Genomic DNA, 14,166 nt, shown 5'->3' on the forward strand with positions numbered 1-14,166 from the left:
TTTGATATGTCCCATGGATAAGTTGAAGGTAAAGTTTAGGGGCATATAACAAAGGATTTAAAGGATGAAGCAAAGCAAAACGGTGCCAAAGAACTTACAAAATTCCAGCAGACATAGCTCTTTGTGCTCAATCCTAAGGCTGGATGGATGAGAGAGTAGAGGGGATCAGTGCTTCCAGAGCAGTTTATTCTCTTGCCTTTCACCGGGGATGTTTCCTTCTTTTAAATAAGAATTAAGATAAAGTACTAAAGTTGACCCGTGAATAAATCAACTCAGTTTTTTTGAGTCAATTTTTTGACCTAAATTTCTAGATTTATACATGAGTATATACAGTATTTACTTAATCTCTTACACAGGCACTATTTGATCTTAGCCACATTAATACATATCCATCTTTGGTTTTATAACAATCAAGCAATATAACAGAACCTTATAACATTTTTATAATACTCTATAATCCTTAACCTTAAAACAGAATAAACGGGAAACAAAACCTCATAACAACATTAACTATGACTGTTAAAACATCTTAACCAAATCATAACTATAATGGAACTATAATTGTAAGACATAACCTTATTTTTATAACTAAATATCTTAACCTATAAAAGAACTCATATCAATAACCATCACCCCAGTGTCTCACATAACTGTACAGGATCTCCCATATAATATATATGGTATCACTTCTCTATATAACTTGTCCACAGGTATTTCCCTTATAATCATATATCAAATGTCACAGCATGATAGTAGTCCTGACTAGAGCCAGCTATCTCAGAACTGTTACCATGACCACTTTTTAAAACCCAATATCCATCAACGAACTTTAAGCTCCCATATAATCCTTAAATTACCATACTGATAATTAATAATACAATCTCCATCTTAAACTGTAGTCATATACCAAAACACTTGAACAATATTTCAAACATAATACAGGGTTCTGGAATCCAAAATCATGGCAGGATCAATGATGCATTATTGCATCCTGACAGCATGTATATATTGCATACATTATGAGAGAATTTAAACCCCTTCCTCGCTCCCTTTCCCATCTTCCCACCACGAAGCTACCTCACAAGACAGCAATGGAAAGGCAGACGGGCAGCAGAAAGAATGGAGCAAAGAAGTGGATCGAAACAGTTTTTCTGGCTGAGCCTTTGTGGTGGGGTTGACTTCCATTAGCCACTGGGGAGGTGGCAGCTGGAAGCCCAGAGCACCATACCCCAAGCGCCAGGTACATATTCTTTCTGCTTCTTGCTAGAAGCATGTCAGACACCACTTCTACCTTTATGAGGAAAAAGCAGAATCGCAACAACCAAAGCAGGAAGAATGTGTGCCTGATGCCCGGGCTTTGCTAGTGCTGCCTTCGTTGCTACCTTGGAACCGTTTCTTAGCCTGGCTGAAGTCAGTTGTTTTTAAATTTTAAATCCTGACTTGAGCATCCACGGTTTTTGTTATCTCTCTCTCTGTGTGTGTGTGTGTGTGTGTGTGTGTGTGTGTCCTAGAACCAAGCCTCCATGGTTAAGGGCCCACTGTAAATGGGTCTTAGAGCAAATCAAGCCTGACCTCTCCCTAAAAGCCAAAATGACTACAGTGAGACTGTTATACTTTGGACACAGCAGGAGAAGACATGACTCACTAAAAAAATACAATAATGCTTGGTAAGGTAGGAGCAGTAGGAAAAAAGGAAGACTGCAGTCCAGATTGATATATTCAAATCAGGGAGGTCTCGCCCTTGAGTCTGCAAGATCTGAACAGGGCTGTTAATGATAGGGTAACACAGAGATCTCTCATTCATAATGTCACCATGAGTGGAAGTTGACTGGACAGTGTTGACAACAATAAATATAATATACATTGTAATAGAGCAGAACATCAAATGTTGAAAGAAACATCACATTCTGTGTATGTATGTGTGTAACAAATACGTTTCTTGTGCTAATTTTAATTGTGCAATCTTAATGTGTTGCTCTGGATATATGATTAGTATTGAAACAAAAATATTATATGACTGTAAATAATTTTACTAATTTTTGCCAATTTTTGTTTTTACAGTGGATCAGGAAACCACTTTTGGAAGGAAGACTGAGCATGAACTGTGAGATATCAGGAACAGATCAAAAGCTTTGTGTCATCACTAAACTTCCAAGCCATCTGTGTACTGCAGCTCTGTTAAGTAGAATGGTACAATTAATCCTGGAAAAAGAAGTGGTATTTGAAAATCAGGAGGTGGAAAGAAGCAAATTTGAAAATATCAGTAAGTAACAAGATTTTTTTAGCAAAAATATAACAGCTGCTTTAGAACTCTAGTACCAAAATGAAATGGATCATATAATTATTTTACACAAATAAAGAGGGACTTGGTTTTTCAAACACTGGTATTTAATAAGGAACAGAATTTGGAAAGTTCGGTCTCTGAATCTCCCCTCTGTTAGTTACTTTTATACTTATTTTAATAAATTTAACTGTTCTTTATGTTCCTGTTCTACAACATAACTGAAAATGTTACTTTGAAAAATTAAATTAAATGCTCTCTCTTCCCCCTGTTCTCATCACTTGGGCAGCATCCGCATTGCAGAAATAATCCAGGTTGACACAAGTTAAGGACCTTGAAACTGTGGTGCATGCACTGGTAACCTCTCATCTCGATTTCTGTAATGCATCTACATGGGGCTACCCTTGTGCTTAGTTTGGAAACTTCTGTACATGGCAGCCAGGCTAGACTCAGGTAAAACTAGAAGAGACCATATAACACCGATCTTAAGATCGCTTCATTGGCTGTCTATCAGTTTCCGGGTGCAGTACAAGGTGTTGGTCATCATCTATAAAGCCTTAAATGGCTTGGGTCCAACCTATCTTTGGGACCATCTCCTTCCATATAATCCACCCCACGCACTCAGGTCCTCTGGGAGGAATTTGTTGCAACTTAAAACAACTAGATTGTCTGCAACTGCCCAGAGGACCTTCTCGGCTACTGCTCCCAGGTTATGGAATGGCCTGCCGGATGGGATCCGTCACATTACCACCTTAAACAGCTTTTAAAAAGCTGTTAAGACAGATCTCTACCAGCAGGCCTTTCCTGACAACCGGCCACCAAAAAGTCAAACCTGTTATACCCCTGACTTCTATCACAGCGACTCTTGATTTGTTTGTTATTTTAAAGTATGTTTTAAATTTTTGAATTGTTTAATTGTATTTTAGAGGTGGGTGGGATATTGGGATATGGGATTGTATGTTTTAACATGTAAGTTTGTTGTTCTTTATGCAGTATGACTTAAACCATCATTTATTGCATTAGTGATTGTTTTGTAAAGGTAAATCTCTCAAAAATTACACTACATATGCAGGCTTCCTATTTTTTCTGGGGTTGTGGAAGAAAGCAATTTTGCATACACAAGGATACCTCCTCACTGGAAATGAATGGGTCATTAATGTTCCCATATAAGAAAGAACCTTCTGTCCGATGCTGCCCTTTCCATCCCAGTGCAGTCCCGGATCCAGAAGTACAATGATCCCTTCCCCTACACGAGGGATCCGTTTCGAACCACCTGCGTAAGGGAAATTCTGTGTATGCTTGAGCCCCATTAATGGGGTTCGTGGTGCGGGGTGGCATGCACTGCATGGACCATGGGCACGTGAGCCATTGTTTTTTCCGGCACACAGCATCAGCGTGCCTGTGTTTAACGCAGGCGCACTGTATACCTTTTGAATGGTACCAAATGAGTGTCAACATCTTTCAGTTTTATTTCCATTTCTCATCTTTGGCTCCCTGTCTATAAACTAAGGCCGATTTTATGGTTTTGTAGGGCATGCGCCCGGCCCTACTATCGCCATATGGGCGCCATGGTTGTGCGCGCCCATCCATACTGGGAGCACAATGATGATGTCCATGCAGCGCAGTGCCCCAAACAGCGCGGCGACCAAACAGACATCATCGTTGCACACAAGTACGTCAATGGTACCTCACTCGGCAGAAAAAGAACTCACCGGGAGCGGGTTCTTTTTAATCCTCGTGGAGGCCGCAGCATTTGTCTGCTGTGGCCTCCATCTGAGGGAGAAAGGGGTGGCGTCTCACTGCCCCTTTCTGCCCATCTGTATCACCCCTAAGATTTATAGGTGAGATAGGAAATCAGAGCAGGAATGCAAAGCATCATGTGCATGCAAGCGCTAGATAAATATCAAGAATAACAACTTGTTGATATTTTCTCCTACTTTTAATGTATATATCTAATGTTTTGGATTGCACATATAGCAAACTTCACAAAGTTTTGATGACAAATGCATATGCTGGATTACGCTCATCATATATGGTTCTGTTTTTTTCTAGTTGCAGAATATCTGTATACTTTACAATGGATTGAAGAACTAGCAAACCCACCTTGCCCACTCCTTGAATTTCTTCACCACCCTCAAGTAATTAATATTTCATGTGGGAAGTTACATACACTCAGTAATATCTCCTGCCTCTTTCAAATATTATTCAATAGGTGAGTATGTGCTTTTGGAAAAATAAAAACATACTGTTATTTCTTAGATAATTGTGTATGTTTGGGTATCATTTTGGTTATTCTCTATATCTAAGGCTTGTTTAAATTTATCACACTGGTAATTAACATGAATTAATTTATTATGAATTTATTTGTCTTATAAATAAACCAGGTTAATCACTAAAGCTTTCCTATTCTTTCATAGATCAAAAGAGAGTGGAAGACTCTGGGCCTTAACCATGGCTAAATTGTTAAATACAGAGATAATTTCATCCTCTGAGATAAAAGCACTTTTCAATACAGCAGAAAGGTATGATAACTGTCTAGTACTTCTTAGACTGTTTGTATCTACTGCTACTACACTGATTAAAGCAGGAAATGCAAAGCATGCACCACAGCATATTGCAAAAACAATGTTAATAGCCATCTTACAGTTAATTGTGTTTTGCCCTACCTTTTTATATTGTTTTAATTCTGTGTTCTGCCTTCCTGGTTATTTCAGAAAAATGTTTTGCCTGAGAAATCTCTTGACTGGTTGGGTGAATTCTGTTCTTTATAAAATTCTGCAAACAGCACAGAATGTGGAATATTGTTGTGTACCAGGCCCTCCAATGACTTTGCATTTGATCAGTGATGACCAAAATGTGTTTTTGAACTATTTTAAAAATTATTTTTAAAATCAGTTTAGCCCAAACAATCTAATTTTACAGTCAAAATAATATACAATCAAAGATAAGGAAACTGGGGCGAGAGGGCAGAAGAAGAGAAGAAGAAGGGAGAACAATGACAAAGAGAAGAAAAAGAGAAAGAAAAAACACATACTGTACAGCTAATACATAGTAGGCTTTGACTCCTCAATCCTGCAATTAAAAGAAATAATTAAAAACAGTATTATGCCACTACAGATCAAACTAAATAATCCTGTTAAAATTACTAATAACCATAGCCACAGATTATTAAAGCACTAGATTTCTTATTGCTCACAATCCTGGCCGGATTGGGGTCGTGGCAACCTCACGGCGCCATCCAGGCTCTGGGGGGGCGGAATAGAAGTGGCAGTGTGGCTGTATGGCATCCCATCGGCGCTGCATCATCTGGAATGCCGCGTGGCATCATGAAACCTTGGGGCAGAGTTAGGGCATCCAGCGTCAGGATGCTGCACCCTGACTCCTCCCACAGGCCAGCACAAAGTGCCTGTCTGTACAGGGCCAAAGTCCATAAAAAGTTTCTAATCTTCCAATAAGTCTTCAGTTGTCTTATCCTGTAGAATCCACATTAATCTAGGCATTTGGGCTAACTCAGAAACCTTAACAATCCATTATTCCATCATCAGTGGTGATCAATATGATGATTCTCAGATTCTCTCTCGTCTCTGTTTCAACTACAGGTTTTTTCCATTAACAGAAGGAAACTTGCACACACTTCAGAATCTATGCTCATTTTTACCTGAGGAAGATAAGGAAGAACTTGTCATTCAGTGTACTGCAAAATTAATGACATGCAATGGAAGTGAACTTCTAAGTACTGATGGTCAGTGTCTCATATATTCTCTGCAGTGCTACATTAGCTTGTAAGAGGTAGGATTTTCAGTATGTGCATTCAACCAAATGTTAGAAAATAAGAATTGCTGCCATTATTATTGAGCCATTATAATTGTTGCATTGTATTGTTTAATCTACACAAATGCTTTATTCTAAATTGCAAATCTCAAGATGCATAGTATCAGCTATATTGCCAAAGTGGCTGCCATATAAATAAGATTAACCTGAGTTTTTCTAGAAAACGTCTGAATTTTAGAAGGAAAAGGTATTTAATTCGGATTAGAAATTTTCCTGTAAGGTTGAAGGGTAATAGTATGCATTTTGAATGTCTTTATTTCCCCCCCTCTTTTTTTAAAAAAAACCTTCATTTCAACTGTGCCATTCAAATTAGAAGTTTTGCATTTGTATCCCAGTATCTCAAAGCAGATGGCTGGACTCAATTAGGGAGGGCATGGGCATGAATGAGTCTGCAAGACGTGAGCAGAGCAGTGAAGGATAGGGAGTCTTGGGGATATCTGATCCACAGGGCAATTATCAACAACACTCAACAACAACAACAGTCCCGAAGCAGGGCTGGGAAAACAACAACAACACTTTACAAACAAACAACTATTTTGTGGGGTGTAAATCATCTTCTCCCCCTTTCTTTCTTTTTCTTTTTTCCCCTTTTTTTGCTTTAATGTGTAGGAGTACATCAGTATATCAGAAAATTAAGAATCAAAATGCAGTTCAGATGTTCTGGTCACTGGAGCTGCATGTGCATTGCAGATATAATGAAACTTGACACTGCTTTAATTGCTATGGAATTTTAGGATTTGTAGTCTGTGCCGACTGAGAGCTCATATCACACAAAACTACCAATCCAAGAATCCCATAGCAGTGAGCTATGGCAGTGCAAGTGGTGTCAAGTTACATTATTTCTGCAGTGCAAATGCAGCCTAGCTTAAATAATAACTGTTCTTTAAAAAGTGCTCTTTTACAGCAAGTTGTTTTGGTTGAACTTATATTAATTGAAGTATTTATTCCAAATGGCATTTCTTGCACTATACAATAAAGTGATTAAAAAGAACAACTGACATTGGATACTGTTCTGACAATGAACAACTGCCAATAAATTGTTAAAGTGAAAATATTTAAATTCAAACAGTCAGTGTTGTTTCCAGAGGATTGGAAAATAGTAATAATAGCAGACTTTGAAAAGATGTATAAGAAGAATCATTTAACAAAACCAGGAGTTTTTTTTAAAAATGATTAGTTTTACACTAACCAACCCTGGTTTCTTTACATTCATCTTTTTGTTTGGAATTGTCTAATAAATTTTCCACCACATTTTCAGTTTTTTCATGCAATCATAAAGAATAAGCATGGACTGATAATTACAGAATTTTGAATGAAGCTGCAGTGGCACTGATGTGTGTTCTGTAGCCCATCCTTGATCAGGTAGAAACCAGGTGCCGAAGTTCAAGACCTTTTCAAATAACAGGAGGAATGTCAGAGCTTTTTTGGTTTTACAGCCAGCTGTGCCTCTCACTCCTTATCACTGTTTTAATTTACTATTTTTCTTAGGTTCTATGACATTTATTGTGGTCCTTTTTATCTGATATTTGACTTTTTAGGAGCTTTTGGATATCTTGCTATTTTAAATTCTTGCTTGAATTCTGGAAGCATTAATGATGGAGAACTAATGTCTGGCATACTAAAGATCATTATATCCTGGCGAAATGACTGTGAGGACAGTTTTCTTTTCAGCTGGTTGGTAATTCTACTGAATATTTGTTTTAAAGATTGGTCTGTCCTATATTCTTGAAATAGTTATATTTGCAATAAGGCTATAGCAAAATAAAATAATTTTTAACATGCGTTTTCATAAATTTATTTGTTTGAATGTGTGCATAAAGACAAAACAATATTTCTGAAGGGCGAAATACTCTCTTTCTTTTCTTTCTTTTCATTTGATGATGCACACTTGATGATGCACACTTGTTTTAATGTATTTTATATTACAAGTATCCTTGCTGTATGTTAAAAGAGAAAGCATCATAAGGTGATGGCTCTCATCTACAGTCTTCATGAACATATGCATTAAAATGGTTGAAATATTTTTTAAAAGAATAATAAACTTTGCAGGGACAACTTTCTGTCTAGTTAAATGTTCAAAAATTGATTACTCTAACCTAACTGTCTGTTCTAAGCAATTTAATGCAATACATGTTTCAGTCCCGGTTTATAGGATTTAGGATTTTCAATATAGCAATGTAGGCCTTCACAATAAACAAGCAGGGCTCCTTGATAATGTTGGTTATTAGTATTAAAGATTAGTTTTTTAAAAGTCATAAAATAAAAGGAATTTTACTTATGATCACTTTTTATTCTTCCTTGCATGTTAATTTCACATGTGGTTTTGTCCATAATTTGTTCCAGATTTTACATTTATTTTTTTAATTGAATTTTATTAGACAAAAAATAACAACATACATACATACAAATGACATAAATAATGACACAACATAAACATCACTGAGTCAGAGTTATATAAAACTTTACATTATCCGACGTCTTATATCTTCTTACATTAGATTTTACATTTAATGAGTTCTTACCTGAAGAAGGTGGCTCCTCTTCTGTTGTTATACATACATTAACCTTAAACTACATTTTTTCCCCTCAATTTCTTCCAAGCAATCTACAAGAAGGAAACCTACAGCTGCTTGGTTTCAATATAGAGATGATCCATTTTATTTCATTATTGCTGAATAATCCTTCTTCCTTGCTGGAGAGTGAATGGGATTTTGTCATGTGTTCCATGCTGGCATGGTTAGAAGTAAGTAATGAACATAAGTACAGAAAACCCTTGAGTAGGGATCCAGATACTTTTCACTTTTAATTCCCTGGCTGGTAGTTCAAATATCAGATATTCTGCAGTGTCCTTTCCTATAAATTTAAGATGTTTTAATGGTTGTTCAGGATTGTGAGCTACAATAAATGTTTCACATTTTCTGATGCAAATTTTCAGAATAGAACAGTGATCGTGAGCCTTTTTGGGGCTGTGTGCCCCAACTGATTTTTTAAAGGCACCAGGCTCTACCCAGTGCCAGGGGTGGGCCTTCTGGCCTCTGGGGGCTGGGACCTCCAGCCTTTAGGGGGTGGTGTTTCCACTCCCTTTTCCCGACCTCCAGCTGTCTGGAGGGCAGGAGCCACAGGTGCGCGCCTCTGGCACCTCCCCCCCCCCCCCCGGTGTTTGTTGGCTGAGTGTCCCAAAGGGATACTCAGAGGCTGGAAAACGGGCTTCTGAAGGCAAGAAATAGAGGTGTGCGCCTCCAGCTCCTCCCCTCTGTTGTTTGCTGGCCACTCCTCTGTCCTCCCAGGCCATTTCAGACCCATAGCTATCTCTATGGAGACAGCTATGGCTCTGAAAGGGGCCATGGGGTGGGTGGACAAGCCTGCATGCGGTCACTCCTCCGCCCCCTGCCCTGTTCCCGGCCTTCAGCTTCCAGCTGTCTCAGAGAGACAGCTAGAGGCCAGGAAAAGGCAGGGGGAGAGGAGGAATGGGCACACGCATGCCTGTTTCACCTTCTTCCGGCCAGTGCCTGGCAAAATGGTGCCGCATGCCATAGGTTCGCCATTATGGGAATAGAAGATCTGTGCTCAAATTAATGTTACTTACCAGTGCTTCTACACTTGAACATACTGTACTTTGTTGACATTTCATTTTACCAAACTATTCAGGTTCTTAACTAACTAATGATATGTCTGTACACAAAAAAAGAATTGATAAAAATATGGAACAAGTCATTAAAACAAAATAAGGGTAAAAGAAGAGATATGGAAAAATAAGATATATCGAGAGAGAGAAAGTATTTTTTTTTTTACTACAGGAACCTATTTTAGGGCCATGTACTTAAAGAACTTGCTCAGATTTGTTACAGAATTTGGTTTTAAAATTTGAGAACATGTAAATTAGGACAGACAGAATTAATTGTCTTTTGGGTAGGGGATACATGTTAGTGAAATTCCTCAAATGAGAATAAATAAAAGTTTTCTGTGATGTTTTTCCATCCCTTCCCAGACAATGAGTGAAAGTCAGGCAGTATTTCCCCAGGCGCTGGTGCAAGTGTTTGCCTGTGTCAGCTGTGACTTAAGTGTTGCATTGAGTGCTTATTTCCAGACAGCAACTCCTGAAATCACTGAAAAACTTCCAACAAACCTTATGACTGAATGGCAGGAGTTCTTTTCTGAAGGCATCCATAGTTTACTTTTACCTTTGTTGGTTAAAATTACAAGTAAGTCTGTGGAAATTACATCTGTATGTTAACCTGGGTAATATGCAAGAGTAATTGAGAAATGCTTTGGTCTGCTATTTAACAAATGACACTTTTCCCAGTAAAATTTAAGATGGATTGAAATAAGATATGTTCAGGATTTCCAAGGTGATGCATAGTACTTAGACCCCATACAGATAGGCCAAAATAAAGCTGCTTCGGGTCACTATGGATGTATGCTGCATAAATGATGCATGCGTCCTAAGAGTCTGGAAACTGTGCCAAAGCCATGATCCAGTCCTAAGAACTGTAGCACAGCTTTGGTGCAGCTTCCAGGCTCTTAGGACACATGCATCATTTAAGCAGCATACATCCAAAGTGATCCGAAGCAGCTTTATTTGGTCAGTCTGTATGGGGCCTAAGAGAAGTATTTTGCATATGATGTCAAAGCATTCCCTTCCTTCAGTATTTTCCACTCCCCTCCCCCCCCCCCTGCTCTTTTCACTTTCGCCTCATTGCCTACTGGGAGATGTTTTTCATAATTCCTCTTTTATAGGACTATCCCATTAAGAAAATTCTACAAATTTATTTGTTCAGTTTATAATGATATCATTGAGAGTACTGTCTAAACAGAATGTCTGCTCCTTCACTGTCCTTTGAAGGCTAAATAAAATGCTGGTATCTCCAGACTACATATTTTAAAACAAGGTGCAGGGGAGGATATACTTCTGTTTTCATCTCTTCTCCATTGCCTTTTAATTCTGTTATTTCATCTAAAAGTCTTTAGGTAATCAATGTGAATTTATCGCAATGCAATATCTACTGCCATACTTATTTGCTTAATGCATAATCAACATGCTGTTCATTCCTTCACCCAGCAATGTCTTTGAATAATATGACAAAGATTAAGCTCTGGAAATACTTCACCTCTGAATATATTCATATTCAAGGGTACAGTATGATGTGTGTAGTATTTTTGAATGGTTTTGCTAGGTGAAAATAACCAATATGTAACTTGTGTTGTATGCTTGCTAAACTGAATTAAAAATGTGAATGGTCTTTGTATTGACAATTAAAAATGTGAATTGTCTCTGAACAGGAAAGGAGAAAGATGTACTGGAAACATCTTTTCAGAACTCCGTGTTGAAATCCTTGGGTAAAGCTTTAACATACATATCAAAGGATCAGTTACTGAATAATAAGCTTCCTGCCAAATTTGTTGCTGGCCAGAAGACAAACCTCCCTGATAAACTACAGACTTTGTTGAATACACTTTCTCCACTACTGCTCTTTAGATCTAGACCCGTTCAAATCACAGTGTATCAAATGTTAAATAAGTAAGTCATCTCCCTGTATCAGTTTTCACTTTTATCAGTAGAATTTGAATTTGGAAAAAACCTTATTAGCATAATGAACATTATTGTTCAGTGTAATGTGCAGTTGTGATCATACATTTTGTACCCCAAGGTGAGCAACAGTGGAAGGATAGGGGAGCACATTAGCCCCCTAGAGGCCTGCCCCGCTGCACTCTTTTAGGCTCAGGAGAAGCCTTTTTTTAACAACAGGAAGTGAGTTGAAGTCATTTCCTGTTCCAAACAGTATCTCAGACCAAAATTGGCCCAGGGTGGAACTGAAATGTGGTGGAAATGCCCCCCACTCCTCCTAGAGTTCTGTTGGGGATATTTTGGAATAAAATTACAAAACCAAATTGACCTCTCCCTGGGTGGGATACCAAAACATGCTAGTTGCAGTCTTGGTCCAAGTTGATGAATTCTAAGTGCTCAACCTTCCCTGCTTCCTAGAGCTTGATGTTGATGCCAGCTTTAGAAACGGAATAACACAGTCCTCAGCTGTTGCCTCTGTCCCAAGCCCAGATACCCCAGAGAGTTCCTGGGATGAATGAGGTGATTCAGAGGCATCTATTGGGTAACTTCCTGTCTAAGCACAGCAGATTTGTCTTTTGGGGACTTACTAGATCCCTCTATAAATTCTTCCCTAGAGGCATCTTATAGAAATCTTAGCTGCTGTGAGCATACAAAAAAAGTAGAAGAGCAAAGGGAGCTTTCATCCCTCTGCCCATCCCCTTTCCTAATTGTGAATTATTCCTTTCTTTCTTTGTTATATACAGGAGTTAGTAAAATAAATATTAATAGTGAGGATAAGGATGACAGATACTTGTATAGGCTCAGAGGGTTAGAGCAGATTTTGAGGGCACATAGCATGGTGTGGAATCTTCCCCCTTCTGCTTCCATTGACTGTAGCAGTTCATGAGCAGAATAAAGTGATAGCAGTCAACCTGTTGTCCAAAAATATAATCCTGTTCGTGTCACTAATACATATTTGGTCTGAGGTACCACTTTCTCCTAAATAATAATCAAGTTTGCATGTAGCACTTCTGTAAAGCAGTGATTATAATACATAATACTCAGTTTTCAGAATCAGTTAAATCTTCAGTAATAAAATATAAAATATTGTTTTCATTGTTTCCCCTTTTTTCAAACCTTAGGTTAATGTGTGAATTACCTAAATTTGACGATGTCAATCTGAAATCCTATGGTGATGAGGAAGAAGAGCCATTACTGTATGTTTTATTTTACTTTTCTGATTATTGATGCTGTAGAATCTTTAAAATGTTTCAAACACTAAACTTTTAATACATTTTAAAGGCTATGGCTGTCATTCTTTTTTGCAGTTATGTATCTGTTAAAAGGCTATGACTGTCATTCTTTATTGCAGTTATGTATCTGTAACAACTCATTATTCAGTTGTGCTTCATATTCACAATTGTGACAGTATTACCATTATCATAAATGCCCTCTTTAGTCCTCCTTGAACTCCACAGAGCAACTCTGAGCAACAATTTGTGCAGCATACTGGAGCAGGGAGCTTCAGGATGATGCAGCCAGCTCCCTCCTGTCCTTGAGCTGCAATTCAGTGAGGAGAAGCAGCTTGGAAATCAGAGGGGCTGGCTGGCAGGTTATAGGGATCATATAACCTCCCTGCTAAAACAACTGCATTGCTGCTGCTGATCCATTTCTGGACAGAATTCAAAGCTCTGGCTATGACTTTTATAGCCCTACATAGCTTAGGTCCATAATATTTGAAAAACAGTATCTCCCTATATGAAACTGCCCATGCTGTAAGATCTGCAGGGGAAGGCTTTCTCTTGGTCCCATAACCATCCCAGGCAGCTCTGGTAAGAACACAAGAGAGAGTCTTCTCTGTGGCTGTTCCCAAGTTATGGAACTCTGTTCCCAATTGGCTTCCCTGCTATCTTTCCAGCAGCAGGTAAAGATCTTTTTACTTATGGAAGCATTTGGCTTTTAGTGTATGCAGCAGATAAAGCTTTTAATGGGCTGTGTATGTGTGTAGTGTTTTTAATTTTATTATATTTGTTTAATTTATTAAATTTATATCCCACCTTTCTCCCAAGATGGGATTCAGGGTGGCTTTTCAAATATCCTGTGCTGGGATAATAAATAAATAAATAAATAAATAAATAAATAAATAATCCCATGTTGGGAAACATCAATCCACTCAGTCACACTGCAGACCTCTGTTGCTTGGAATGATTCTCTGGAGTTTAAGGCAGGTTCAGGAGTTCAGGTCATTCCTAGCTACATTTATGTTTCTACTGGTGTGATATGGGATCTCTGCCTATAATAGTAAGAATGGAAGTGCATAAAAGTGCTTTGGCTTGATCCCTGTTGGGGTGCTTTACAAACACGCATAGGGAAGTATCCAATAACACCATATCCAAAGTTCCTAATTCACCAGTAATGCAATGGTACAAGTTATGTATCTTGCAACCAGACAGGCTATTGATAATCTGTGGGATGCACGGGGTAGCTACCCGCCAATAGGAATACTGGC

The 14,166-nt window shown here is 38.3% G+C and overlaps 2 protein-coding genes across 3 annotated transcripts in view; one reads left to right on the top strand and one right to left on the bottom strand.

The window, feature by feature from the left end:
• The window catches only part of LTN1 (listerin E3 ubiquitin protein ligase 1), a 41,537-nt gene that overhangs the window by 20,149 nt on the left and 7,222 nt on the right, over nucleotides 1-14,166 (top strand). For both annotated transcript variants that reach the window (XM_089512146.1, XM_089512145.1), the window contains exons 16-24: nucleotides 2,062-2,263; nucleotides 4,334-4,493; nucleotides 4,699-4,803; nucleotides 5,881-6,023; nucleotides 7,651-7,786; nucleotides 8,714-8,855; nucleotides 10,101-10,314; nucleotides 11,393-11,630; nucleotides 12,800-12,874. In XM_089512146.1, the coding sequence (XP_089368272.1) occupies nucleotides 2,062-2,263; nucleotides 4,334-4,493; nucleotides 4,699-4,803; nucleotides 5,881-6,023; nucleotides 7,651-7,786; nucleotides 8,714-8,855; nucleotides 10,101-10,314; nucleotides 11,393-11,630; nucleotides 12,800-12,874 (1,415 nt within the window). The remainder of the gene's footprint in view (nucleotides 1-2,061; nucleotides 2,264-4,333; nucleotides 4,494-4,698; nucleotides 4,804-5,880; nucleotides 6,024-7,650; nucleotides 7,787-8,713; nucleotides 8,856-10,100; nucleotides 10,315-11,392; nucleotides 11,631-12,799; nucleotides 12,875-14,166) is intronic.
• Nucleotides 1-14,166, bottom strand: part of HEMK2 (HemK methyltransferase 2, ETF1 glutamine and histone H4 lysine) — a 32,218-nt gene that overhangs the window by 623 nt on the left and 17,429 nt on the right. Inside the window, exon 6 of the transcript XR_016280226.1 lies at nucleotides 99-218. The gene's annotated coding sequence lies outside the window, so the exon portion shown is untranslated. The remainder of the gene's footprint in view (nucleotides 1-98; nucleotides 219-14,166) is intronic.

This window comes from Sceloporus occidentalis, unplaced genomic scaffold, assembly GCF_023333645.1.
Source record: "Sceloporus occidentalis isolate IW3139 unplaced genomic scaffold, rSceOcc1.0.p SCAF_2, whole genome shotgun sequence".
NCBI lineage: Eukaryota > Metazoa > Chordata > Lepidosauria > Squamata > Phrynosomatidae > Sceloporus > Sceloporus occidentalis.